Source organism: Myotis lucifugus, unplaced genomic scaffold (assembly GCF_000147115.1).
Source record: "Myotis lucifugus unplaced genomic scaffold, Myoluc2.0 scaffold_241, whole genome shotgun sequence".
NCBI lineage: Eukaryota > Metazoa > Chordata > Mammalia > Chiroptera > Vespertilionidae > Myotis > Myotis lucifugus.
Window position 1 is genome coordinate 1,646,577 of NW_005871289.1, and position 27,965 is coordinate 1,674,541.

The 27,965-nt window shown below is 43.4% G+C and overlaps 1 protein-coding gene and 1 pseudogene across 2 annotated transcripts in view; one reads left to right on the forward strand and one right to left on the reverse strand.

The window, feature by feature from the left end:
* CLIC5 (chloride intracellular channel 5) overlaps positions 1-27,965 on the reverse strand; it is a 154,098-nt gene that overhangs the window by 95,524 nt on the left and 30,609 nt on the right. Inside the window, exon 1 of one of the 2 annotated variants that reach the window (XM_006098583.3) lies at positions 4,066-4,453. The exons of the other annotated variant lie outside the window; for it this stretch is intronic. Within the exon in view, the coding sequence (XP_006098645.1) occupies positions 4,066-4,128 (63 nt within the window). The 5' untranslated portion in view covers positions 4,129-4,453. Of the gene's footprint in view, positions 1-4,065; positions 4,454-27,965 lie in introns of those variants that run through there. 2 annotated transcript variants of the gene reach the window in all.
* Positions 7,350-7,447, forward strand: LOC111827891 (annotated as a pseudogene).

Consider the following 27,965-nt stretch of genomic DNA (forward strand, 5'->3'; position numbering starts at 1 on the left):
ACTAACTGCCCCCCCTGCTGGTCTGCTTGCCCCCAATTGCCCCCCACTGCCGGCCTGATCACCCCCAACTGCCTCCCACTGCCAACCTGCTCATCCCCAAATGCCCTCCCCTCCTGGCCTGATCACCCCTAACTGCCTCTGCCTCGGCCCTGCCACCATGGCTTTGTCCGAAAGGACGTCTGGAAGGTCTCCTGGAAGTTCTCCCAGTCTAATTAGCATATTATTCTTTTATTAGTATAGATTGGTCCACCACCAGCACCTCACTTCGTGGCTTTCTACGTCTTGGGGTGAGGCTGGGGGTGGACGAGTCAATGCAGATGGGAGAGATGCCTTGATCTCTCACTACTCAGCACATCCTGTGTTTGCCTTTCTAAATCACTTTCTGTTTTGCTTTTACTTCCTTGCTCTTTTTTCTTTCAATAAACCACACTCAGTGCCAGCTATCTATTCTCTAACCTGCTGTCCTCCCTTTATGATCATAGTCCAAGCAACGTATGATCTCATTTATTTTCAAAAGAGCCCTGCAAGTGAGGAAGGAGCCAAGCTTTTATATCCTAAGGCGAATCAGGGACCTGCAGATCAAGAAAGGTTCTGGGAGCCATGGAATTCACATCATTATTTTACTTCCATGTGCTTACAGCAATTTTCCATCTACAAAGCGCTTTCACCTACTGGCTGCTGTGGAATCCTGACAGCAAGTCTGTGGTGACAGTATTTTCATAACCAGGGAGCCACATAGCCTGATTGGCCCTGATCAATTCCAGAATACACCTGTTGTCCCAGCCTAATTATTGGTCGCACCCCTTTTCACTCTCAGAAGCATCTTGGTTTGGACAATAAATGATATGATTGGTCACCTTGTTCACAACCACCTTCTTGTTTTAAGAGGGGACTATTGAGACTCGGAGAAGTTCAGTAATTTGTTCAGAGTCACTCAGCTAACTAGAGGCAGAGACAACACTTGAACTCGGGTCCTGTGTCTCCAGACCTCTGCCCCACACATGGATATTATGGAGCAATAGAATCAGAGCTTATCTCCTCAAACCTTTCTTATTATAGATGAAGAAACAAAACACATTGGGAGGTGATCTCTTAAAAGTCACCATCAGAATGTTCCCTGGGAAGGAAAGCTTTGGGGTGCAGAGCAGGGATGACCAGGCCCCTTGACAGCATCCCATGACCACATGGGAACAGATTAGTAAGTTATCAATAATTATCTTGGATGGCACTTGAGAGCCTAACTTGATAAAAGAAGGTACAAGGCCTGACATACGGGTATTTAAAAAAAAGAGTAAGAAATTTAGAGTCAGAACCTCTAGATTTGAGGACTAGCACTGGATGTTATTACCCTCTACTCTGGGCATTTCATGTACCCTCTGTGAGCACAAGTGTAGTTCAACCACAAAACGGAAGTAATCATCATTCTTATGTCCCGAGGTTGTTACCAGGAGAGCAGACTGCAGCTCACCGAGTGCTGACAGCAGCAGGTCTCCCGAGGGCCCTGTGAGTCATGTTTATTTGTTTCCTTCATTTTTCATATGAGTGGACCAAGGCTCACGAACAAGGATGCTGGGGATTCAAGGAGATAAAGTATGTGAATAAGTCCTAAAACGCTGCCTTTTCATATTATTGTTATTAGCAGCTGCAATGGCAACAGATCATGATGATCAATTGATGTGGGCCTGAGTCGTATGTCCTTGAAACTCCCTGGGTGACGGAGGTTTTGTATGACACACCCAGTGGACAGGCAGGGTTGAAGGGTTGCTTCGTGGGAGTGTTGAACATAAGCAACACCATGACTCGTGCTAGGTGGGGCCAGCCTGGCTGGGAGGCATCCTCAAATGAGGGCTGACAATTACCCTGCTCTTCAGAAAGCACCTCAGGTACCTGACCCCTTCAACAAGAAAGCCTTTCTTCCTATGAGAATCATAGAGCTAAGAGAAATGTCAAACTTGGAAATGCCTAATTTCATAAATCAGGACATTGAAACTGTGCAAACCACGGCCAGAGTCTTATTTCACAACTAGAGGCCTGATGCACGAAATCCGTGCAAGGGGCTCAGCCCACCAGCCCCGGCTTCGTTCGGAAGGTCATCCAGAAGGATGTCCAGAAGGTCATTCGGCTGTCCGGTCTAATTAGCATATTATGCTTTTATTATTATAGATTACTTTCCATCTTTACTTGTCCCTGTCAATGATAACTACTAACCAGAAGCTGAAAGGTGGGGGGGATGTCAAAAGAGCTTTCCTACCTGAAAAAAAACAACAACACCTTCATCCATCTGGTTTTTGAGCTGACCATGAAGGCCTGCTGGCTCTCATGGATTGCTTTTCTTTGGGGAAAATAAAACAAATGACAGCACGGGCATTTTAGAATTCTCTGGGGGCACGGGGGCTATGCAGTGAGCTTTTTATATAAATGGAGAAAACCTCCAAAGCTGCCAACATGAAATTCCAAAGGTGCCGGGAGACTTGGTGTCCACACCTAGGAGTGGGGCGCAGGGTTTCTTTGGCTCTAAAGAGTCAATTTGTGTTTCAAATAGCTTTCAGGAACCTGACGCTGTGAAACTACCTGCTCCCAGGGAACCTGAGAAAGTCCCAGAATAGCTTTCCTCAAGGAGAGCAGCAAGACTCCTGGCTTTGTGAGAGCCCTCCCTCTTCACTCCCCAGGCCGCAGGCCTGGAGGCTGAGGCTCAGGTCACCACTGAGGCCCACGGGGCTCAGCCTCCCAGGGGACACGACCCCTCTCCTTACCTGGGTCTGCCAGAGGTCCTGGAAATCCTACCCAAAGGGGTCCCCGAAACCAAATGAGGGCACCAGAAGCCACAGTTGAGGCGAGAGAAATAGGCTGAGAAAAGCAAGTATCACTAAATGACAGGTGTAATTTTTACAGATAATGAAAGAGAGAGAGAGAGAGAATGTAAAATCCAGTGGAAAAAATTTAACAAACCCTTGTAGCACCTGGGCCAACTAGGACAGATGACTTCTTCCCGGGTCCGGGAAATACACAAGCCATTTAAACTTCAGGGACCCTTGCCTTCTCCCCAATCTGCATATTTCTAGAGAAACTTTGCATTTGCAGGGTTTCTTCCCCCTTTGTGAAAGGTCTTGGCTCTCAGGCAGCCTGCAGACTTCCCCTCCCCCCAGCCCTGGCGACTCTGCCTGCACCACCCTGGAGGCAACTCTCCCGCCGCCTCAGGTTTCCCAGCTTCTGCGGTGTCGCACCGGAGGACCGATCAAATGTTTCTTTCTTATTACACCAGCGGGCGGACGGGAAACGTGCTGCGGCTTCCATCCTTCCTCCTACAGGTTGCTAATGAAGTGAGCCGCTTTGACGTTACACTGTTTTTGCCTCGGGAGCGAGGCGACTAATTTATTTTTTCACTGCACCCCTTCACGCCCATCCGCCTAGGTTGCCCGGGACGTTTTCCGATTTGTCCAACCCTTAGCGTTTCCTGATACTACCCTGCAGGATCATGATCACGACGATAATAATAATAATAATGTTGGGAGAAATGCGAATGTTTGTTTTCTGCTTTGCAGGGCACAACGCAAGAAAACATCTTTTGTTTCCGTCTGCTTTGCTTTTAGCTCTGAATAATAGAGAGAAAGAGGTTTTCAAGAAATGTTATTTTTGCTTTGCCAAAGGTAATGACCACCAATGCTTCCTTTTATTGCACACACACACACACACACACATAGTTTTAGAAGATAGGTTCACGGGTCCAGCCAGGTTCTGACCATCTCCCCACACCTGAGGATGCCCCTTAAGAAAAGCCGACACCCCGCGGGCAGGGCTCTGGACCCACAGCAGGGACCGCCTGTCCTGCGGCCGCTCGGACAAACTGCCGGCCAACTCTCCAAGAAGACAGCCACCTGCCAGACCGCACCCGACTCCATCCGCCCGCCCGGGAGCCCCGAGGCCAGGCTCGGGCTTGCAGACAGGCCGCCCAGGGGACCGCCAGGGCCGGGCTGCGCTCCCCGGGGAGGGTCGGGCTCCCCGGCGCGAGCCGCGCGGGTGCACGTGAGCCGGCGCAGGTGCGGGAGCGCCCAGGCGCCGACCTACCTTCACAAAGAGCTCGATCTCGGGGTCCCTGTCGTCCCCGTTCGCTGTCGCCGAGTCCGTCATGCCGTCGGCGCCTGGGGCCACCGTCCCGGGTCGGGGAGGCGCCAGCCCTGCGGCGCCCGGGCCAGCGCACTGCGCTCCGGCTCCTGCCCAGGGGGGCCTCCCTTCGGAGCGGCGTCCCGGTAGGTTTTCGCCCCCTTTTCTATGTCTCCAGCCCGGGACCGCGATGCCTGCGAATCAGCCCCGGGTGAGCGCGTGAAAAGGAGAGAAACCCGGAGAGGACAGGGGGCACCGGGAGAGGGAGGTGCAGGGATGGCAGCAGGTCCCTGAGCAACAAGTGCCGGCTGCGGGAGGTGTCACAGGATCCGCGCCTGTCAGCGATCCCGCCGCCGCCGCCAACGCGCCCAAAATAGCCGTTGGCCGCGGGGCGGGGTCAGCCCCGGTGGGGCGGGAGGGGCACCCCGCGAGCAGCGGGGCCGCCCCCAAGACAGGCCACCCCGCCGGGCGCGAGGCGTGGACCCAGCGGGTCCGCCGCCACTAAGGCCCAAAGGATGTGAAAGGGGGCGGGAGAGGGGTGTGAGAGAAGAGGGAGAAGAGAAGGAAGAAAGGGGAGAGAAGGGATGGTTTTAGGTCTTTTAAGTTTCAATGATGAAGCTTAACCTCCTTCAGATGACATACTACCAGCGTTACCTCCTGGGAAAGCCCCTCCCTGCCTTAGCAATGCTCAGAACAGAGAGTTGGTGTGGGGAGCGGGAGACAGAAGACCCCAAAACAGGGCATGTGCCACCCTCCTGCTGGGCGGGTAGTCAGGGGGCGGGGCGGAGACCAGCGGCTGGAAGGTAGCGGCGTGAGCCAACGGGGTCAGGTGCAGCCCAGCCAAGAATCCCTGTCTTTAACCTTCTGGGCTTGTTCTTTCTTTCCTTTCTTTTTCTTTTCTTTTGCTTTTTATTCTTTTTCCCCCCTACTCTTCTGTTTTCTGTTTGCCTTTAAATGAAGCCTGATACACTTAGAAAAAAATGCTCATATCCTGAGTGTGCAGTTCAATTAATTTTCACAGTCTGAACCCACCCATGTAAAACCAACATCAGATGAAAAAATAAAATGTTAGTTACACCCCCAGAAGTTCCTCCTGGTCTTTCCTCTCTAACTCTTCTCCCCCACCCCATCCGTGCCCTCCCTGACCAGGGCAACTATTAGTCTGATTTGTAGCAGCACAGGTCACTTTTGCCTGGAATCTTACATTACATTTGTGAGCTTCGTCCATTCTGCTGTGTGCAGGTGTAAATCACGCATTTTCATCGCCACAACATATTTATCCATTCTTCTGTTGATGGACATTTGCATAGTTTCCAGTTAATGACTACCATGGATACTGTTGCCAACAACATTCTGTCTATCAAACACCCTCCAGTGAGTACATGCACACTCTTCTGTTAGGTACATATCTAGGAGTGGAATTGCTAGGCTATAGAGCATGAGAAGGTGCTTCTTGAGTAAATTCGGCCAGGTGGTTTTCCAAAGTGGTTGTACCAATTTACATTGCCACCCTTCATTTCTTTTAAAAATAAACACTAGGTCTTTTACATCTGAAATCTGATCAAATTCTGTCTGCTTCCTTTGCCTTCTTGTTAGCTAATCCTGTTTGTGCTCTGTCTTGCCTTACTTACAAATATAAATTTTTTCAGAGGTTTATTAAACAAAATAATCACTTGACAATAAAAATAAGTGATAGTTTCCTTAACCAGTTTTGCTCAGTGGATAGAGCTTCAGCCCATGGACTGAAGGATCCTGGGTTTGATTCCGGTCAAGGGCACGGACCTCGGTTGCAGGTTCAATCCCCAGCCCTGTTTGGGAGGCAACTGATGGATGTCTCTCTCACACTGATGTTTTCTGTCTCCCCCCCTCCCTTCTACTATATCTTAAAAAAAATCAATGGAAAAATACCCTGAGTGAGGATTAGCAAAACAGTAAAATAAATAACAGTATTGATTATGTACCAGGAAAAAAATACTAAGTACTCCACATGTCTTAACTTGTTTAATCTTTACAATAGTGTTTTTATTTCCATTTACAAGTGGGGAAACCAATGCATAGATGATTCAGTAACTTGCCCCTAGCCATCCAGCTGGGAAATGCTGAAGTCAGAATTTGAACCCCGGAAGGCTGAACCTGTGCTCTCAGCCACTCTACTAACTGCCTCTCCCAAACTCAGTTCATACAAGTTACTTTGTGGAAACAAGACACGGCCCTTGTCTTAATAGAAATTAAAATCCATTTCAGGATAGTGGTCACATGAGAGGAGAACTAAGGCTGTCACATGAATTAGGCAGATGGAGGGGCTACATAAGTCAGCATGTAGTGAGATTATTCACCATGACGGGTGGGGAAGGAAAAGGCCTCCTACAGCAGAAGGTACTTCAGCCGAATGGTCCTGAATGTCAGGTATCTGACAGGCAGAGAAGATGGCAAGGTATCTTGACCGCCCTTTATGGCAGGCTGCTTGCCCATACACTCGTGTCTCCTAACTTGGCAACCCACACAATACACAATAGCTTAATCAAGGTGAGGCTTCATTTCTCTCCTCCTCCTTGGTTTTGGGCTTACATCACCCAAGTCCTTAGAGAAACCTTCAGGGCTGTATATTCTGAGCTAATGACTGCATCCTGTGGAAGGACAAGGTTGCAGAGGGAGACTGGTACCTGCACTGCATGCTGCACAGATTCATCACTGTCCTCGTCTGGAGTGTGGACAACATTTGCAATAGCAATGTGGCAGAGATAAATAAAATTATATGTATAAAGATACCCGAGAGGTTTTTGTTTGAATGAAAGATGCTTTACACGGTGATCACTTTCCTGGCTGTGATCTAAACAATGTGTGGTATGACCTCTACCTTTTTAAATCCCACACCTAGCAGAGTTTGCTTTCATTTCATCTTATCCAAATATCTGCTGCTTATTGGAAAATGGAAAAGTTTCTTTTTAATTTTTAGATAATACTTCCCACTTGGACATCCCTACAAATAACTGAAAATTTATAAACCTTCATGTTGCAAAAAAAAAATCAGCTTTGGTTATAAAATAGTTCTAGTTTTAAATTCTGCTTTAGTTCAAGATAAGAAGACTTCATTTTTCACCTTTGAATGTCAAAGCTTAACCGCTTAGAATCAATTCTAGATTTCTTCAGAGAAAACACTTCCTTGATCATAGACTGTACTTCTAATAATCATAGTTTCACAAATTTGGTGCAAATTTTGAATAAATATTTACCAGAAAAGCATGTCAAAAATATATTCAGTGCCCACTGTGTAACAATACAGAGAAGATTAGCATGGCTCCAATGAAAGAATGGCATGCAAGTCTATGTAACATCCATACATTTTAATGATTGTTGAAAGAAAGAATTACAACTTGTCTTCTGGGCATAGTATTCAATATATTCAGGTTCAATAATATGACATGAAGGGTTAAGGTAAAGAGATTTATATAGTTGTGTGGTTTCTATGCTTCACTTGAAGTGGTAAATTATGAACTCTAAGCAGATTGAGAAAAGTTAGGTATGTGTATTATCACAGCACCTAAAGCAACAACTACAAAAGTTATACAAATAGATATAATACAAACCAATTGATAAATGAAAATATACTTTCATAAAAAATATTTTGGAAAAGAGAGCAAATAGAAAATGGATAATAAAATGGTGAGTCTAAATCCAACCATATAAATGCTTACACTAAATAAACATGATCTAACTAAACACATTAATTAAAAGCTGGAGATTGTTGGACTGAATAAAAAAAAACAAGGACCCAACCAGATGTTGTTACACTTTAAATATAATGATGTAGATAAATTAAAAGTAAAATGATGGGGAAAGAAATATTATACAAACACTAATCAAAAGAAAATTAGTGGCTATATTAACATCAGACAAAATAGAATCCAGGAGAAGAAAACTATCAGAGATAAAAAGGAATATTACATAATGATCAAAGAGTCAATTCATTGAGAAGATATAGCAACACTAAATGTATATGTATATATAACAGAGCTTCAAAATGCATGAAGCATGAGCTGATTAGTGAAAGAAGAAAGAGACAAATACACAATTATAGTTGGAGACTACACTCCTCTCTTAGGAATTGATAGCACAAGTAGACCAAAAAAGAAAAACAAAACAAAACAAAACAGCAAGAACATAGAAGACCTAAACAATACTATCAATCAATTTGACCTACTGAGCATTCATAGACTATCCCACCCAAGTAACAACAGAATACACACTATTTCCAAGTACACATGGGACATTCACCAAAATAAAGCATATGCATCATAAAACCAACATATTTAAAAGAATGAAATCATACAAAATATGTTCTTTAACCGTAATAGAATCAGTTTGACCCATAAAAAAATTTCAGGAAAACATCTAAATATTCAGAAATTAATACCCTTTAAGAAATTCATTTGCCAGCAAGAAAGTCTCAAGAGAATAGTTTTAGGAAATTTAAAAAATTATAAAATATATGGAACTGAATGCAAATGAACATACAACTTATCGAAATTTGTGGGATGCAGCTTAATGAGTGCCTAGAAAGAAATTTATACTTGAAGTGCTGTTTTTAGGAGGGAAATAGATTCAAATCAATAATCTAAGCTTCTGCTGGAACCGGTTTGGCTCAGTGGATAGAGCGTCGGCCTGCGGACTGAAAGGTCCCAGGTTCGATTCCGGTCAAGGGCATGTACCTGGGTTGCGGGCACATCCCCAGTAGAGGGTGTGCAGGAGGCAGCTGATCGATGTTTCTCTCTCATCGATGTTTCTGACTCTCTGTCTCTCTCCCTTCCTCTCTGTAAAAAATCAATAAAATATATATTTTTAAAAAAATAATCTAAGCTTCTTATCTTAAGAAACTAGGGAAATAATAGATAGCTAAAGCCAAAGCAGGAAGGAATAAAATAATAAATCTAGTTCTATATCTACTAAAAATATGAAACACACAGTTGAAAATTCTCTTAGGAAAAAAATCCAAAAACTTTAAGACCAAATGTCTTCATTAATGAATTCAACCAAACATTCCGAAAAAAAAAACAAAAAACAAAACACAACTCTATCCAATCTCTTCCACAAATGAGAAGAGGATGAAATAAATGACTTGTATCCAGAATGTATAAAGAATTGTTACAACTCAAAAATAAGAAAACAAGCAACACAATTTTTAAAGATAGCCATAAGAGCTGAACACTTTACCAAAAAAGAACATACCAATGGCAAATAAGTGTATGAAAAGATGAACAACATCATTATTCACTAGAGAAATGCAAATTAAATGAAAGATAACACAAACACCTATTCGAAAGATTAAACTATACACACAGGACAATCCCATGTGGAAGCAAGAATGAAGAGCAAATGGAACTCCCATACATAGTTGGCAGGAATGCACAATTGTATAATTCCGGCAGTTTGTCAATTTTGCATGAAATCAAACATACACTTGCTATATGGCTCATTTAACATTACCAAAAAAGAACATACCAATGGCAAATAAGTATATGAAAAGATGAACAACATCATTATTCACTAGAGAAATGCAAATTAAATGAAAGATACCACAAACACCTATTCAAAAGATTAAACTACACACACAGGACAATCCCATGTGGAAGCAAGAATGAAGAGCAAATGGAACTCCCATACATAGTTGGCAGGAATGCACAATTGTATAATTCCGGCAGTTTGTCAATTTTGCATGAAATCAAACATACACTTGCCATACGGCCCATTTAACATCTCCTGGGGACTATGCTAGAGAAATGAAAACTTAGATTCTCACAAAAATCTGGACATAAATATTGATAGCAACATGATACATAATTGACCCAAACTGGAAAGAACCCAAATGTCCCTCAGTGGATGAATGAATAAACAAACAGTGGCACATCATACAACGATATACTACTGAGCAATAAAAAGGAATGGATAGATACAAAATATGTTGAATCTCAAATACACTATATTAAGTGAGAGAAAGCAGTATCAAAAGGATACATACTATATGATTCCATTTATTCTGGAAAAGACAAAATTATAGGGATGGAGAGGAAATGAGTGGCTGTGTTGGAGTAAAAGGGAGTTTGACTGTAAATGGGCAGCACAGGAGGATTTTTTCAGGCGATGGAATATTCTGTGTCATGTTTGTGGCAGTGCTTATAAACATTTCTGTAGGTGTTAAAGCATATAGAACTGTATACCAAAAAAGAGAATAGATATGTAAATTTTAAAAATTATCAAGATGCTTAAAAAACTTCAAAAAATAAAGCCACTAGGTTCTATTTCCACCTCCCCATTTCATTCATTCTTTGCTTCAAACCCTTAACATCACATCTTATCTTACCATTGACTGCAGAAATATTAAAAAGATCTGTTCCATGAGGCCTAGTGCTCCTAATCATAGCCAATCAATAAAATAGAGCAAACCTTCATTGAAATAAAAAAATAAAACAAAATAAGCTTATTTAGACTGAAAGAATGTGTGTATATGTGATAAAAGGACATTTATTATGAAATAATGATTATTCTTATACATTTTCCAGATAGGTTCACCTTACCCAGTATCAGACTATAGCCATACTATCTATATATATAAAAGCCTAAGCAACCTTTATGACCAAACGACGGAATGACTAGTCGACCAGTCATTATGATGCACACTGACCACCAGGGGGAAGACACTCAACAAGGAGCTTCCCCCTGGTGGTCAGTGCGCTCCCACAGCCAACCTCCCATGGCGGGCCAACCTCCTGCGGTCCCTTCCCCTCAGCCGACTGGCCCTGATTGGCCCTGCCCCCCTGGTCAGCCAGCCAACCTCCCACAGTCCCTCCCCACAGTAGGGACTGGATGAGATGGCCCCCATCACTGGCCAGGCCGAGGGACCCCACCCGTGCATGAATTTGTGCACCGGGGCCTCTAGTCAGTTATAAGCTCAAAATTTCATGTATTTAATGATACTTAGTTGAACCCACTCACTCTGCCCACAGTAGCAGCTATTTCTATGAAAATTACGTTGTTCCACCCTTACATTCTCTACAGGGAATCTCTTGAACAATCCCAAGGGTTTGAAGTTCAAGCTGAAGCAACTGGTAATTTTTAAAAAATATATTTTTATTGATTTCAGAGAGGAATGGAGAGGGAGAGAGAGATAGAAACATCAGTGATGAGAGAGAATCATCATGCTCTACACTGGGGATCAAGCCCACAACCCATGCATGTGCCCCGGTCCAAACTGAGTCGCAACCTCCTGTTTCATAGGTCAATGCTCAACCACTGAGACACGCCAGCCAGGCGGCACAAGTAAATGTTGATGACAGTGGCAGAAGCATCAGTTACTTTGAGTCTCTGTGGGAGGACCAGGTGAGTGTGGACAAGGAGAGGTGAGTCCTGGAGGGATCACACCTGCAGAAGGTCACAGATTGGTCTGTAAGGAGGATCAAGGTGGGTTGTTATTTCTATTCATTCCTTTATAAAGTAACTAGAGGCCCAGTGCACTGGTAGGGTCCCTAGCAGCTGCCGGCTGCCGGCTGGGGCCTCCCTCCCTTTCCCCGGCCAGCCCCGCCCCCTGGTCGAACTCCCGGACGAACTCCTGGTCAAGGGGACAATTTGCATACTATGCTTTTATTATATAGGTTGTGCCCGTGGGTGTGCCCAACACTGCCAGTAATCTTTGTCCCCATACCAGTCCTTCTACTTGTGCTTAGCAAAGGGGTGGCCGCACTGAAGCCAAGAGTCTTGTCAAAACCAGTCACTCATCCCACTGATTCACTCATTACTCATTCCTCCAACCAGTGTTTTGGAGGTGCCTACTGTGTGCCGAGCACTGCTCATGTTCTTTCGAGAACCATCTGAGAGCATGCAGTATGCACATCCCTTCCTGGCGATGAACAGTCTTTGCTCCTGCATCATTCCTTCATGGGCTGAGGCATGTCTTTCCCACAAGATCTTTGAGAACAGGAATCCAGCTTTGTGTCTCTTTTGCATGACCCACAGAGTGGAGCAGTCTCTTGCTACAAACTCGTTAACAAACTGGTAATATTCCCAGTACAGTGTACATGCTCAATAGATAATTGTGGATGGACTCAACTAATGAATAACTGGCACCTCTTTAATTCACAGCCTCCTCCTCCAGTAGGGATTCTGCCTGTGCATGCATTACTCAGATCTGACATCAGTGAAATGGACATTACAGTTGAGGTGCTTAGAAAGATTCTAATTTTGAACTAAAACATGGGAAAGAGTTAAGTAAAAATAATAACATTTACTAAGCCCATCACGGGCCTGGAGCTCTGCATCCCTTATTAGCTCATCATCTCCATAATAACTGTGCAAGGCAGGTGCTTGTAGTCCCCTTTCACAATGAGGAAGAAAGGATTTAAAGAGGATAAGTAACTTGTCCGGGTCACATGGGCAATTATAAATAAAACAGCTGGTATTTTAACGCAAGTCTCTCCATCATTAAAGCCCATTTGGGGATTCTGGAGCCCTTCTTTACTCTGCTTAACCTACAGACACTCAGCCATGAGCTGCAAGAAGAAACAGGGGAGGTGGCACACCAAAAAAACCCACAAAAAAACACCCAGCCCCCTAGAGACAGGAAAAACATGGAAGACAAAAGTCAGGAGAAAAGGGATCTGAGGTCATAGTCTGTTGCATCACCATGTGCTTTTGGCAGGATTTATTGCTCTGGTGACTGTCCTCACTTCATGGCAAAGTTCATATTTTAGTCACAGCAAGAATACATAAAAATTCAAGTATTACTCAAAATGCATTTTAAAAGAAACTTGGATAGGGCCCAGATAAATACATGTAACACATTTTTAAAAAACTGTTTATCCGTATTACCTTTATCCACGCATCTGATTTTCTTTTGGCCACTAGGCCCATCTTGCCAATTGAGCAGAGATAGCCTTTAATGAGTTATTAAAGGGCAAGGTATTGAAGAGGACCAGGGTTTGGGGGAGAACCAAAGTGAGGAACCTCGGGGAGGGGAAATCAGCATTTATACAGGTGGGAGCAGAATGCAGGATGTTTTGAGGAAAGTAGGCAAATGCCCATGAACAAATAAAGTTTTAAAAGAAAAGGTGAAGGGTACTTGTAATGATTGACAACTAAAATCCATTCACCCTTTTGTTAAAGGACCAGCCCAATATTTCTTGGGAATCTATACCTCTATTCACAGCCAATTAGGTTCAAGTGGAGATTCTGGGGTGGACAGGAGAGTCATGTTGGCCAATGGGAGCACTACGTCCCTGAGCACAGTGATTAGTTCAAAATGGACACATGATCAACTTGGATCCAGTGAGATTCAAATCTGGGACTTTTGTCAGAAATGTATTTAAAAGACAATTTTGTTTCTGCTGGGCTTATGGAGAAACCCAGTAAGACTCTGACTGAGAGAAAAGTCAACAGAGAAAAAACAAGGGCCAAGAGATGGAGAGGAAGCTCACATTCTGATGTGTTGTTTGAGTGACTGGATCTCTCGGTGTGCCTGAAACTTGACACCACTGGGATTTCCTGTCCCTGATAGTCAATAAAGTCCTTTTTGGGCTCAGACTAACTTGAATTGGGATTTCTGGTGTTTGCAACTGGAGATTTATATCCACAACAGTTAGAGACTGCATAGAGTAAAGAGGGCTATGGTCAAGACATAGTTCATATGACGGAAAAAAGATCTCAGAGATACTGTAAGGGGGACATGAGTTAACAACAGTGATACACTTTAAAAAGGAGGCCACACCCTGAGATGAATAAAAAGTATCTATAGATATAAAAGCCTAAGTGACTGTTATGACCAGATGACCAGACAACCAGCCATTAGCTATGATGTGCACTGACCACCAGGGGGCAGATGCTCAACGCAGGAGCTGCCCCATGGTGGTCAGTGTGCTCCCAATCGGGACTGGGCCAGATGGCTCTAATCGGCCCCAATCGCCAGCCAGGCCGAGGGACCACCCCCCCCCCCCCACCCCCCGTGCACGAATCTGTGCACCAGGCCTCTAGTCTATATATATAAAAGCCTAAGCAACTGAATGACCAAATGACCAGTCCACCTTTCCTTTTAAAACTTTAATATATTTGTTCATGGGCATTTGCCTACTTTCCTCAAAACATCCTGCATTCTGCTCCCACCTATATAAATGCTGATTTCCCCTCCCCAAGGTTCCTCACTTTGGTTCTCCCCAAAATCTGGTCCTCTTTAATACCTTGCCCTTTAATAACTCATTAAAGGCTATCTCTGCTCAGTGGTGGTCAGTGTGCTCCCACAGTGGGAGCGCCACTCAGCTGACCTAAGGGTGCTAGACGCAGGGCTCACTGCCGGCTGTTGCAGCCTGGAAACCACAGCAGAGGGGAAGCAAGCCTACCGAGTGGCAGTGGCAGCAGGCACAGCAGGGCCAGGATGAGCAGGAACAGCAGGCAGGAGCAGCAGGCGGCATTGGACTGCTGGTTTCAACCCAATCCCTACAGGGACCCCACCAGTGCACCGAGGGACCCCACCAGTGTACGAATCCGTGCACCAGGCCTCTAGTTATCTATAAAAGTTCCAGATCCTCATAAAACCGCTTTCCAGGCTCACAAGATAAATACAAAAATGAAAGTAAAATATATTCAGAAATTGAGAAAGTTGCAGAGATGGGCTCTATGTGTAGGTTAAAGGTGATCATAGATAGCTACAGAATAAAATGGTAACATCATAAAACAATATCAATAAGTAAAAATAAAACAACGTCTTCATAAATTGCTTTTTTTAAATCTCACAACAGAGAGAATATCTAACAGTACAGTGAAAAGAGCACTGGGCTTAGATCCAGAAGTTTCAAATTCAAGACTTGGCTCCTGTCACTTTCTTGCCCTGTAACCTGGTTGTCAACCTTCTATACCTCAATTTCCTTATCTGTTAAATGGGAATAACAGTACCTTCCCTGAAGTTTATGTAAAGTTTAAATAATACTGTTTATGAATATACATAAAGCATCCACCATATTGACAGACCTATAAAATAAAGAACAAAAGAGCTATCTCCCCCTCCCCCCATGTGTATAAGACAGCATTTCATTTCAAGGCAGTTACTCACTTAATTCCTCACTGCGACCCTAATTCTGAGATAGCAACTCCATTAGTCAGTAAACATAACTCATCAGAAAGCTCTAGAGCTGGGATTTGGATCCAGGTCTGTTTAACATCCAAGTGTCTGCTTTTATTGAGTACTAGTTAGTATTATGGTTTATTACTAATGAATTATACAAATGAACAGAAAAGTTAAGTGAATACCTACATACAGGCCCAGTCTGGAAGTGAAGGCTGAAGACCAGCTACTGGAGCATTTAAGTAAGAAATGCTCCCAGGTAAAGAATAAAATACAGACCCTGTGATGACCCTGACCATGCTGGATGACCTTCAGCCTTTATCTGTCTCCCTGTCATCCTTCCAGCTATTTAAGCTACGTAAGGAATTCTTTCCTAAAGGCATCGAATATTATTGAGAAAAATTGCAAATTCCTTCTTAAAACTGGGCAGGGTTGATCTAACTGAATTGTTGTTATTCTTTTAAAAATAATCTATCTTGAGGTGTCTGTTCCTCCCAAGAATTCTAGGTACATATCCATATTGAAGTGTTTTTCTTTTTCCTTTCCATTTATTTTCTTGCCTCTTTGTCTCTGTCTCTCTCTTTCTCTCCATTTCAGCATCTCAGAGAAACAACATAATAAAACATTTCTATGCATTATTAGCTGGTCAGAGCTAGGCACACACAGAGAAAATTGATTTCTGCCTCGCTGTAATAAGTGGTGCTCTTTAATCTCTAATCAGGGAGTAAACATTGCTTCTATTTTTATCATATATTTTGTCCAACTGTGCAATCTTTTATGATATGCCAGGAAGATTAACCCTATTCCCATAAAGCTTGGTAGACAGAAAATCAGAGTTTTACCTTGAATTGCTTTAATTCCCTTTTTCCAAGGAGAAGGCAGAAAGCACTTTAGCAAACATACCTGGGCGGGCTGCTGTGTGCCAGGCACCGTGCTCAGAGCTGAGGATAAATTTATAAATAAGACCCATCCCCTGTCTGCAAGGAGCTCCCAGTGCCTGAAATACATGTGGGGTGCTCTCACTCCTCACCGCATTTCTAGCTTGAATATATACAATGTGTTCTAGGAAAATAAAGGGTGAGGCAAAAGTAGGTTTATAGTTGTGAGTACATGAAAGAGTTTATTCTTGTATCATTATTAATTATTGTATTATTGTATATGAACAACTGTAAACCTACTTTTGCCCCACCCTGTAGAATTGAAATAAATCTGATTGTATTGAGAAAAGACGCTCATGCCTAAGTTTCGATAAACAGAGGATGAGAGAGCACTTGGGTCTACCAGTTGCCTCACAAATGAGTTGTCTTGTACTAAGACAGCAATGACCAGAGTTAGTTTATCATTTTTACTTTCATTTCTCTATTAACCACCTGCTATACACCAAATACTCTTAAAGACACTGGGTATATCTTGGGGGATAACGCAGTTGTGGATAACCCCTGCCTGGGGGGTTCTGCAATCCACTGTGGGAGACAGAACAAACAAGTAAACATAAAAAATACAATTATAAAACATGGTAAAAATATTATTGGGGAATCTGGATTATAATGCTAAAAAGTCACAGTGGAAGTTGAAGGAACCTCCTTTGTAGGGTGACATTTAAGCCCAGACCTGAAAGATAAAAAAGGGGCAGTCATTTGAAGTCTAAAGGGAGGAGGGGAGAGAACAGCATGTGCGAGGGCCCTGAGGTAGGAGAAAGTGTTTTATGCTGAGGAGCAGAAGGCCTAACTTGAATTTCCCCACAGTATCTCCATGGGATCTCATCATGGGGTCACATTTTCACCTTTTCCTATGAAATTACAGTTGACCTTTGCACAACATGGGAATTAAGGAGCCCAAACACCCTGCAGATGAAATCCAAGTATAGCTTTGACTCCACAAAAACTTAACATTGACCGAAAACTTACCAATTACATAAATAGTTGATTAACACATATTTTGTATTATAAATATCCTATATAATAAAAGGCTAATATGCAAATCGACCAAACAGTGGAACAACCGGTCGCTATGATGTGCATTGACCACCAGGGGGCAGACGCTCAATGCAGGAGCGGGCCTAAGCCGTTGGACATCCCCCAAGGGCCCCCAGACTGTGAGAGGGCACAGGCCGGGCTGAGGGACTCCCTCCCCCGTAGTGCACAAATTTTGTGCACCAGGCCTCTAGTATCCTATATAATAAAAGGGTAATATGCAAACTGACCCTAACAGCAGAACAACTGGGAATGACTGGTCACTATGACACACACTGACCACCAGGGGGCAGATGCTCAATGCAGGAGCTGTCCCCCGGTGGTCAGTGCACTCCCACAGGGGGAGCTCTGCTCAGCCACAAGCCAGGCTGATGGCTGCCAGCACAGCGGTGGTGGCAGGAGCCTCTCCCACCTCCTCAGCAGCACTAAGGATGTCCGACTGCAGCTTAGGTCTGCTCTCTGCTGGTAAGTGGACATCCCCCAAGGGCTGTTGGGCTGCCAGAGGGATATCTGAATGCCAGCTTGGGCCCAATCCCCCAGGGAGTGGGCCTAAGCCAGCAGGTGGACATCCTCCGAGGGGTCCCAGACTGCAAGAGGGCATAGGCCGAGCTGAGGGATGCCCCCTTCCCCCAGTGCACAAATTTTTGTGCACCGGGCCTCTAATGTTATATATATGTAAATATATATACACATATATTGCTGTATTTTTACAATAAAGTAAGCTAGAGTAAATAAAATGTTAAGAATATCATAAGGAAGAGAAAATACATGTACAGTACTTATACGTACTTATTGAAAAGAATCCACATATAAGTGGACCCACACAGTTCAACAGTGTTGTTCAATGGTCAACTGTACATTATGCAACCTTTGTAATTTCAGTACATGTGGGAGGAAATCTACCCAGAGGTTTTCCTTCAGAGAAACAGTTCTAGCGTGAAGGAATAATGACAGGGCCACTGAATGTGTGCTGTTTGCAGCAAATGACTTTCCGCATTGCTCTGTAACTATTGATCATGTCTTCAGTTAAATACACTTTGAAAAGGTTTGCAGTGACCACAAAAGACAGACATTAGTCTAAGGCTCCTTTGCAATACACATTTTCATCTCAGGGTCCCTCACATTTGGCTGTCTCCCATACAGCAGGCTTGGGCATGTGGGGGAAGCATAACCTGCTCCCAAAGACTATTCTATCTAAGTGAGTTTCTGTTTAGAAAGTTGCTTTGAATTTCACTGGATTACATTGAAATTCATCCTTTTTTACCTTGCTCTTTTGGTATCTTGTAAACCCAAGCATTGTCACTTCCTTTCTCATAAAATTAAGTCCCAAGATGAATAAACCCAGTCATTTATCACCGGTTAACACAACACAGGGCAATTGCATCAGTAGACACCAGACTTCATACTCTTAATGAAGCATTAAGGCCTGAAGAGTCAAACCACTGACTTAAGCTCTGCCTTACTCATTGCACCCTGCTCCCTGCTGGAAGTCATCAAATTAAAGGGCAGAGGGATGCAAAACAGCCACGCCAAAATGGTCTGGCCAAGTTCACCAGTCAACATCAACTCCTTCCCTCCGGTCACAGGGAGGCTGTATGCTGCCCACGTGGATGCTGACTGGACCATACCCCTTGCCCCCATCCCAGTGGGCCATAGGCAATTGCATTTACACACCACTGGCTGAGCATATACCCTGCAGTAAATAAAGGACTAGGGAGTCCTGTCTGAACAATAAACAATACTGACCCTCTACAAGCACCTGTCACAAATGAAGACAAAATATGGAAACAATAAAAAAGGAAGGAGCTTGCTCATACCATGTTTGTGCCTGACCTCACATTTGCTGCTATTTGCAGATCTATTCACAGGCTCCTATCCTCCAGTCAGTTGTAGGGGCCTTTAAGATATACACAATCCATTCTTTCTCTCTCTCTCTCCCTGTTTTTTTAAGACACAGACTTTAAAAAACCCCACATGCACGGTTTTAGGTTCACAGAAAAATTGAGTGGAAAGTATAGAAAGTCCCTATATGCCCCCAGCCCCCACTCCTGCACAGCCTCCCCACTATGGACGTCCCACGCCAGCGTGGTGCATTTGTCACAATCAGTGAAGCTACATTGACGAACATGATCACCCAAAGTCCATGGTTTATGTTAAGATGCACTTTTGGTGTTGCACATTCTATGGACTTGGACACATGTATAATGACATATCCATCGCTGTGGTATCATTCAGAGTAGTCTTGTTGCCCTAAAGATCCTCTGCACTCTGCCTATTCATCCCTCCCTTCTCCCTAGCCTCTATGAACAACCAATCTTTTTACAATCTCAATAGTTTTGCCTTTTTCAGAATGTCATATGGTTGGAATCAAACAGTATTTAGCCATCTCAGATTGGCTTTTTGCACTTAGTAAACAGCACTTAGATTCCTCCATGTCTTTTCATGATGTCCATTCTCTTTCTATCCCTAGTGCCTCACACAGATTAGACACTCACTGAGCTCTGGTTGGATAAATGGGTTGAATAAATGAGCAAATCAATGAGTGCAGTTCATGCATAGTTAACAACTACTCACGCTGAGGCCTATTACGTGCACCTCTCTTCCAGGCATCTTCAAACAATGCTATCATTTGCATCTGATTTCCAAAAATCTGTCTTATTTTATGTAACAGCTGTCATGAAAAGTAAGAGAGCAGATGTTTCTCTGATTGTCCCCACTTTAACAAGATCAGGAAACTCAGATTCAGAGAAGTAAAATAACTTGTCCAAGGTCCTGCACTGGGAAGTGGCAGAGCAAGCAGTGGCCTCCACAACACATGGAGTCCTTGGGTGTCCTTGGGTGCCCTTACCTTGTGCATCGTCTCCCCTAAAGACAACATCTGGGTCATTCCAGTGGACAAATATTAAACAAGAAAGTAAGTCCTGCTGATATGGTGACAGATGTGGACTATAAAATCTTGCTACTCAGGGGAGCACATCTTCTCACAAAGAAGAGTGACCTTGACTCTGACCTTGCAGCCATATCAGCAAACCCCAGGCATTTTGTTGTTGTTTTTCACCATAAGCAAACTACTGCTGGGCAGAAAAATTGATTTCTGGGAAGGAAATTTTAAAACAACTGATCAGTGAGTAGTTCATTCTCATTCAACAGTGAAGAACGCACTGCTGGGCTTCCCCTGCTCCTGTTCGAGAAAAAGCTTCAGGGATCTAAGTCAAAATTCATTCCAGATCTGCTGTTGTGATGGGTCCTTGAAGGGGCAATGAACTTGCCCTGGGAGTTCGGCCTGGTTATGAGTGAGTTCTCAGTGAGGCTCATAAAGGCCCTGCCTTGAAATCCAGTGCCATCTAGAATTCATTCACTCATGCCCAGATCTTAACATTTAGCCTTTATCTCTTCTTTGAGAGCCTCAAACTAATATATAACTATTTGTTGAATATTTCCCTCGGGTGTCCAGTTTCCTCAAAGTCAACATTTCCAAAATACCACACTAATAATCTTCCCAAAATCCTCTCTTGCATTTTCTTTCCCAGTCAGTAACACCATCATCTATCCAGCCACCCAAACCAGAAACCAAGCCCATATTTTGGTTTAATTCTTCCGTCATCCCAAACCCAATTAGTTACCAATTTCCTACTCTCCAATCTCTCCATTTTTCAGCCCTATTACCACAGCTGCAGTGCTTCATCCGTGAAAGGTCATAGAACATTCCTAACTGCACTTTCTTTCAACCACCCACCTGAAGTCACCCTCCCCCGGGGAGACAGAAGGAACGATCTACAGTGCACGTCAGGTCTCACCAGCCCTTCTGTGGCTGCGTGTGGACCAGGCTCTACAGGGTGATGGGGTGGGTTATGACCTATCTGCTCATCTGGACTCATCTGGTCAGGCCCTAACGATTCTGGAAACCCTAATATTGTTTGCTTTCCTACATCCACACATTGCTATTTCATGCCTCCATGTCTTTGCTCTCATTACTTACACTTCCCCTACGCTTCCTCACCCAGCTGACTGTTCCACATCCTTAAAACTCAAGCTTCCATAGCACCCTGTGTTAACCTCTCCTCTTGGTCTATTACACTGAACTTCTTTGTTTATGTAGCTGTTGTCCTCTAGAGCTAAGATCTTCAAGTACAGGACATATTTACTTATCCCTCTACCAATCACTTTTTACATTGTCATTATCACTTTGCATAGCTACAGCCTCAACAAAGCTTCAATGTTTTAAAAGCAGGGATGATGTTCCTCATCTGTCTCCCTGCGCCTAGCACAGAGCCAGACGCATGATGTATGTCTGGTATGCCTGTCTGTCTATAGTCACTCATTTGTTCAACAAATACTTTTTTAAATATATATTTTTTTATTGAATTCAGAGAGGAAGGGAGAGGGAGAGAGAGATAGAAACATCAATGATGAGAGAGAATCATTGATCGGCTGCCTCCTGGACACCCCCCACAGGGGATCGAGCCTGCAACCCAGGCATGCACCCTTGACTGGAATAGAACCTGGGACCTTTCAGTCCACAGGCTGTCGCTGTATCCACCAAGCCAAACCAGCCAGGGGACAAATACTTTTTTAAGATCCTATTGTATTCCTATCACAGTGCATTGCAGAATATAAGATGTGGCTTCAGTTCTCAAGGTCTCACACACTAAATAACAACAAGCAGTGCCTTTTAATAAGTTGCTGGTTCTCATATCTCGATTAAGGGGAAAATGGCTCCCCAACCCTCACCCTCTCAAGGGGATTAACTCTCTTGAGCACATGACTATTTGCTGTTTACCTACAGATGCAGAAGTGAAAATAAGAAAACACAGAGGTGAGCCTTGAGTCTCGGTAAAAGATATGAACAGTTAGTTCACAGAAACACAGGGATTATTAAATGTATGCAAAGCCATGCCACTTGGTTAAGAAACTGGAATTGCACCAATGAGAGATTTTATTCACTCATTTAATTGGTAAATTTTTTTAAAAGACGCATGCGAAAATTATGGGTAAATATGTACTATGGGTAATGAGTGTACGTTGGTACAACCTTTTTGGTGGGCCTGTAATCTCAGTTTTGAAGGTGTATTTGGGTCATATGAAGACTTAACAGGTCTACTGACAGGAAACTCTTAAGTGAGCGAAGGATGGATGTTCAAAGATGTTCATTGTATCATTGATATAATATACATGGTTGGAAGGCTACATACTAAACTGTAAATAATGGTTATTTAAGGATAATAGAATTGGGAGGAAAAACTTTTCAATTTTCGCTTTTTACAATTTTTACTTTGTACATTGTCAGAAATTTTGTTCCCTCGGCTACATGGGCTGCCCCTGTGCTGTGAAGTCAACACGTTTATCTTTGGGAAGCCAATTTCCTCTCCCACCGACTTGTCCTGGGTTCAGAACACTGGCTCCTTACCGGCATTCTCACACTAGCAGATCTTACCTTCCTCTGGCTCATTCAATTAAAACATAAAACATATGGAGACACTCCTACTGCCCTGGTCCTCACATCTACCCACAGCAGAGAGGAACTTAGTTGTTCAGGCTACAATCACATCTGGATCTGAAAAGGGCAAAACACACACACACACACACACACACACACACACACACACACACGGCCACACACTTACAAAGGGCATCATAGGAGAAGGGAATTAACACAAAGGCCAGCATTCCAAGAAGGGTGTGGGGCCAGCAGAGTTTCCTGGGACAGTCTGTACCAGAATCACTTGGGGAGCTTCTTAAAAACAGATTTCTCTGAGCGCCTCCCACAAACATTGAGTCTGAGGGTGGGACCTGGAAATCTACACTTTCCCTAAGTCCTGGGTGATTTTCTTCCCCCTGAAACCCCACAGCCAAGGCAGCAGAGGGAGCACTTGGGGGCTGGACACTTCCTGGGGTCACCACAGCTGTCCTGCTTTTACTTCAGGACAATTATTTGTAAATTGGGCAAAGTGTTGATTTCACCACAAAACAGCCTGTCACTGGTGTTGAACCAAACAGAAGTTGGAGGGAAAAGAGGTGTTGGCATCTCCAACTGATACCAGCGACAGGAAAAACAGCAGGAGAGCAACGTGTGATTCCTGAATTATTTATGATCCGTGGTACCATAAAGCAAATACTGGATTTATTAACTTTAAAAAAATATTTTTATTGATTTCAGAGAGGGAAAGAGAAATAGAAACATCAATGATGAGAGAGAATCATTAATTGGCTGCCTCCTGCATGCCCCTTACTGGGGATTGAGCCAGCAACCCCGGCATGTGCCCTTGACCAAAATCAAAGCAGGACTCTTCAGCCTGCAGGCCAATGCTCTATCCACTGAGTCAAACCGATGAGGGCAAGAATGAGGTTTTTTAAAAATCAACATTTGATCCTTACATGACACCTAAAGAGCCAGTTTTAAGAGTAAGCAGAGAAGATGGCCACAAACTGCTATGTTAATACAAGAGATTATTCATGTTAAAGACAACAGTGGGGTCTTGGAGTACAAAGACCTGGGGTGGGACTTCAGAACTCCTACTCATCACGTGCTAACAACACAGAAACAAAACAGACAGATGGTGCAAATGAGGCCAGACGGAGCCTCTCCCTGACACAGGAGAAGCTGGATGTTGGAATACTGCACACTCAGATCTGTCCTGGGTGAACCCTTCCTCTGCTCTCTAGGCTCCGTGGTTCTCAAACTTGCCACATTTGGGAGCTTTTAAAATGCTTATTCTGCCTTATCCGGTTTGGCTCAGTGGATAGAGCATTGGCCTGTGGACTGAAGGGTCCCGGATTCGATTTCGGTCAAGGGCACATGCCCAGGTTGTGGGCTCCATCCCCAGTAGGAGGCGTGCAGGAGGCAGCCAATCAATGGTTCTCTCTCATCATTGATGTTTCTATCTCTCTCTCCCTCTCCCTTCCTCTCTGAAATCAATAAAAACACATTAAAAAATAACTATCTTTAAAAAAAATGTTTATTCTCCTCTCCCATCCACACACAGGTCCTGATGTTGTTGGTCTGCAATGTGGCCTGGGCACTGGGATTATTTTCAAGCTCCCCAGCTGATTCTAACGGACAATCTAAGTTAGGTGGCTGTTGTTGGGGAGCCCTTTGGGTCCCACAGATGGAAGGCAAGACCTGCCCTGCAGGTGGTCCTGAGCCGGGAAACAATCCCAGTACAGGTGCTTCAGGATGAGATGTTTCATAGATCTTTTTAGAAAATGAGGCGGTTGCAGCCCTCTGGGCACTCCATGTCACCTCCATGCTATCCGCCGCCGCTTTCTGCCTGATACAGGCTGACATCGCACCTCAGGGACTGTACTTGCAACTTTCATTCTCAGACCTTCCTGAGACAAGAAGGTCTCAAAGAACCGAGGTTCCAATAGCTATGTGGCCCTGGACAAATGATTTAATCTCTTCAGCATACTTTTCCTATTGATGAACAGGGCTTTTGGTGCTTATCGTGAACTATTGTCCTCCACATTAAAAGACATAAAGAATCTCAAAGTACTTGATTGCAATAGGTGTTCAACACATTTATAAAAAAATGAATTCATATCATCATACTTCATACCCAAATAACCCTGAAGATAACTAAGATGGGTGATGTTGCCATCATTTTGTCGGGGGGCGGGGGGGGGGGGAAGCAGATCCAGAAAGTTTAAGTGACAGATCTCAAGTTTTCAAGAGTATCAATGGCGAAACCAGGCCAGGAACTCAGGTCTCTTGGCTTTTAATAGCCACTTCCGTTTCCCTATTTTATATTGTGCTGTGACCTTTTCCTCAAAAGACCACAGAAATGTTCAAGTCATTGACTATTATTAGATGAAGAAAAAAAGGCTCATGGAGCAGGAAATATTCTTCACCGAGCACTTGGATTAAGTGACAAGTGTAGCCATTTGTTTCAGGATGTATTGTTTAAACATATGTGCAGTTCAGTGACTACCTGGCAATTGTCTGATGGCTCCATTCCTTTTAAATGACATAGCTGCCTCTGCTCCCCCGTCGAGGCCTCCATCTCTGCAATCCTTTGGGTTTGCTTGCATCTAGATGTTGAATTTCTCAGAATTGTGTTTGCAAAACTTATATAGAATTACATGAAGTCTGGGCACAATCCGTGTCTACCCCAGGCTCTCAGTTTGGTCATTTGGGCTGAAGTCACTGGTCATTTTGCAATTAGTCATCATTCTAATGACCACTTGCTTGGCTGGAGCATAGGCTGACCCAGGGGCTGTGTCACAGCCAGAGGAGATTTTTAATATCCCTCCCCCTCCCGAGTCAGAGAGCCTGGCCTGTGTCCTCCCTGTGTTCAAATACTCGAGTCCTACCTTGCCAGGAAGCCTGCTCCGACTCCTCCAGCCTACAGTGATTTATTCCCTTGGAGACTCGGGGTCACTTATTGTTTTACTTGGCAATTTATTTATTTGTGTTCTATTATTAGTTTTCTTTCACTCCATACGTCTTATCTGCTAACCAGACTGCAGTGTCTTGGAGATTAGGGAAGACATCCTACCCTTCTTTTTATTTCCCCACAGAGCACACAGAGTGCTAGATTGTTCTGAGGAAGTATTTGTTGAATAAATGAATGGATGTTGAATGAATTCAGGGGCATTGCAGAATAGCAAGCATTTGATTAGTGAATCCCAAGGGTTCCAGTTTTGTAAACCTTATGTGTTTTGCAGTATAAGAGTTTTATAGCTTGTTTTGAAAATAACATGGGAAGTCTTGTCCTTGGGAATCCCTGCCCTCCAAATTCTCTGTCCGTCCTGTTACTCAAGAATTAAAAATAATAATTCAAGTCTCCATAGTATATTCTATTAAAGTTTAAAAATCCCCTTTTAAGGCTCTAACAGAACAAGTAGAAAAAAATACCCCCCAAATTTTTTTCTCATCCTTAGCTTAATAACTCCTATTCAACCTCAGGTATTAACATGTTTTGCAGGTGCTACGCTTCATCTCCTTGGCTTCCCACAGGAATATCCCTGGACCTCCTCCCTGAGGAGACTACGGCTGTCATTCTGGTTGGTGAGTAACTTAATTATTTGTCCCTTTACTCACAACAGTGCTTAGGAATTCTTCTGTAGATTGACATTCAAACCTCCATTTAGTTTTAAAATACACTATTTGGTCACAGTTTATCCACTGAATGGTGTGCTTGGCTAGCTTGAAAGAAGAAATTATTTCAGTTGTGTCATTGGGCAGGAAGGCCCAAGGGTGTGGGCACATAAACTGTGCTCAGAAAAAAAAAACACACAAAAACAAAAACAGTGAAAGCACAAAGGAATGAATAAATGTGTAAGTGGACAGAGCATCTGAAGAATGGCACCAATGTCAGGACACTTCTGACACTGGTTTGCTGAACACTTCTTGCCCATCTTGGGTGTGTACTAAGGGTGTGGTGATGGCTGTGTGGCTGAAAGAATGGGAGTGGGGGCATGTGACTGAAGAATCCCAGGAAGGACTGGTAATTAGTTACCGACAGGGATTCATCAAAAGGCAGATTGCTCAGTGGGTGGAAGACACTCAAATTGTATTGAAAAGATAAAACCAGAAACAATGAGCCTCAGGGTTGGAGCTGAGAGCTGGGCCTTCAGAAAAAGTCCAATCTTGGCCCCAGTGGGACTTATTCTACTCATAGGGCTCACTTACTAATACTAGTTTTTTCATTAGCAGAGCTCATTGGCAAGCTCCTTGGGTAGCCAGTCTGTGATAGCAGGCCTACAAATTCTAAATCCTAAGTGACAGGCTTCTAGGAGCTAGCTCATTTGGTTCAATGTCTTTATTTTCCCCCTTTTTACTTCCACAGATGAAAACAAATTAAGCTCAGATGTTTTCTCCATGCAGTTAGTGAATGCATGGCCCAGTAATATGTGTTGAATAAATGAATGGATGTTGAACTCACCTACTTTTGCTGTGACTGCAAAATCTAGGCTCTAAACGTAAAGACCCTGCCCTTCAGAAGGGTGCTGCCCACCCAGGTGGGTCCTCATGTCCCTGGAGCCCATTAGTACCCAGGGGCAGTGCTCCATCTTTGGTAGAAAAGGGGCAAACAAGCAGATGTCATGGTTTTTACTACTTTGGATGTTGTTTTTCAAGTGAAAGAGAAAATTGTTTCAGCATCTGAATATTCATCTTCCTAAATTTTGTAGTTTCAGCAAAGGCTGATGAGTTGGAAAAATATAAATTCACTAAAATTACTTGTATCTTGATACTTAGGTGATGAATAACTTTATAATGCTATAAAATTAATGTATTCTGGTGATAAAAACATAATAAAATGCTTAGATAATAATTCAGCTACAAATGAGGAAACTATTTTGAAAGCAGTAAATGTTATAGAAGAAAAAAGAATACTATGAATAAATGAGAAATTAAACTTTATTCATGGATGGAAAGCCAAATGTTCTTAAGATAACAAATATATATATATATATATTTGGAAAGAAAAGGAAAAGGTTTATTTCTGCATCCCCGGGAGACCCACGTACCCCCAAAGACAGGGCACGTGGATTCACCCCCATAGTATATTTTATAAAATCTGAAATACTGACTTTAAGATTCCTCCAGAAAGATAAGCAGGAAAAAAAATATCAAAAATATTTTCCCCAAAGGGATTGATAAAGAATTTGCCATCTACATTTTAAAACATTTCTTATCCTTTGAGACAGCATAGAAGGAGAGAGTATCATGCTAAGTAAAATAAGTCAGTCAGAGAAAGACAAGTATCACATGGTCTCACTCACATGTGGAATCGAATTAACAAAATAAATTGATGAAGAGAGAGGATCCAGAGACACAGAAGCATGGA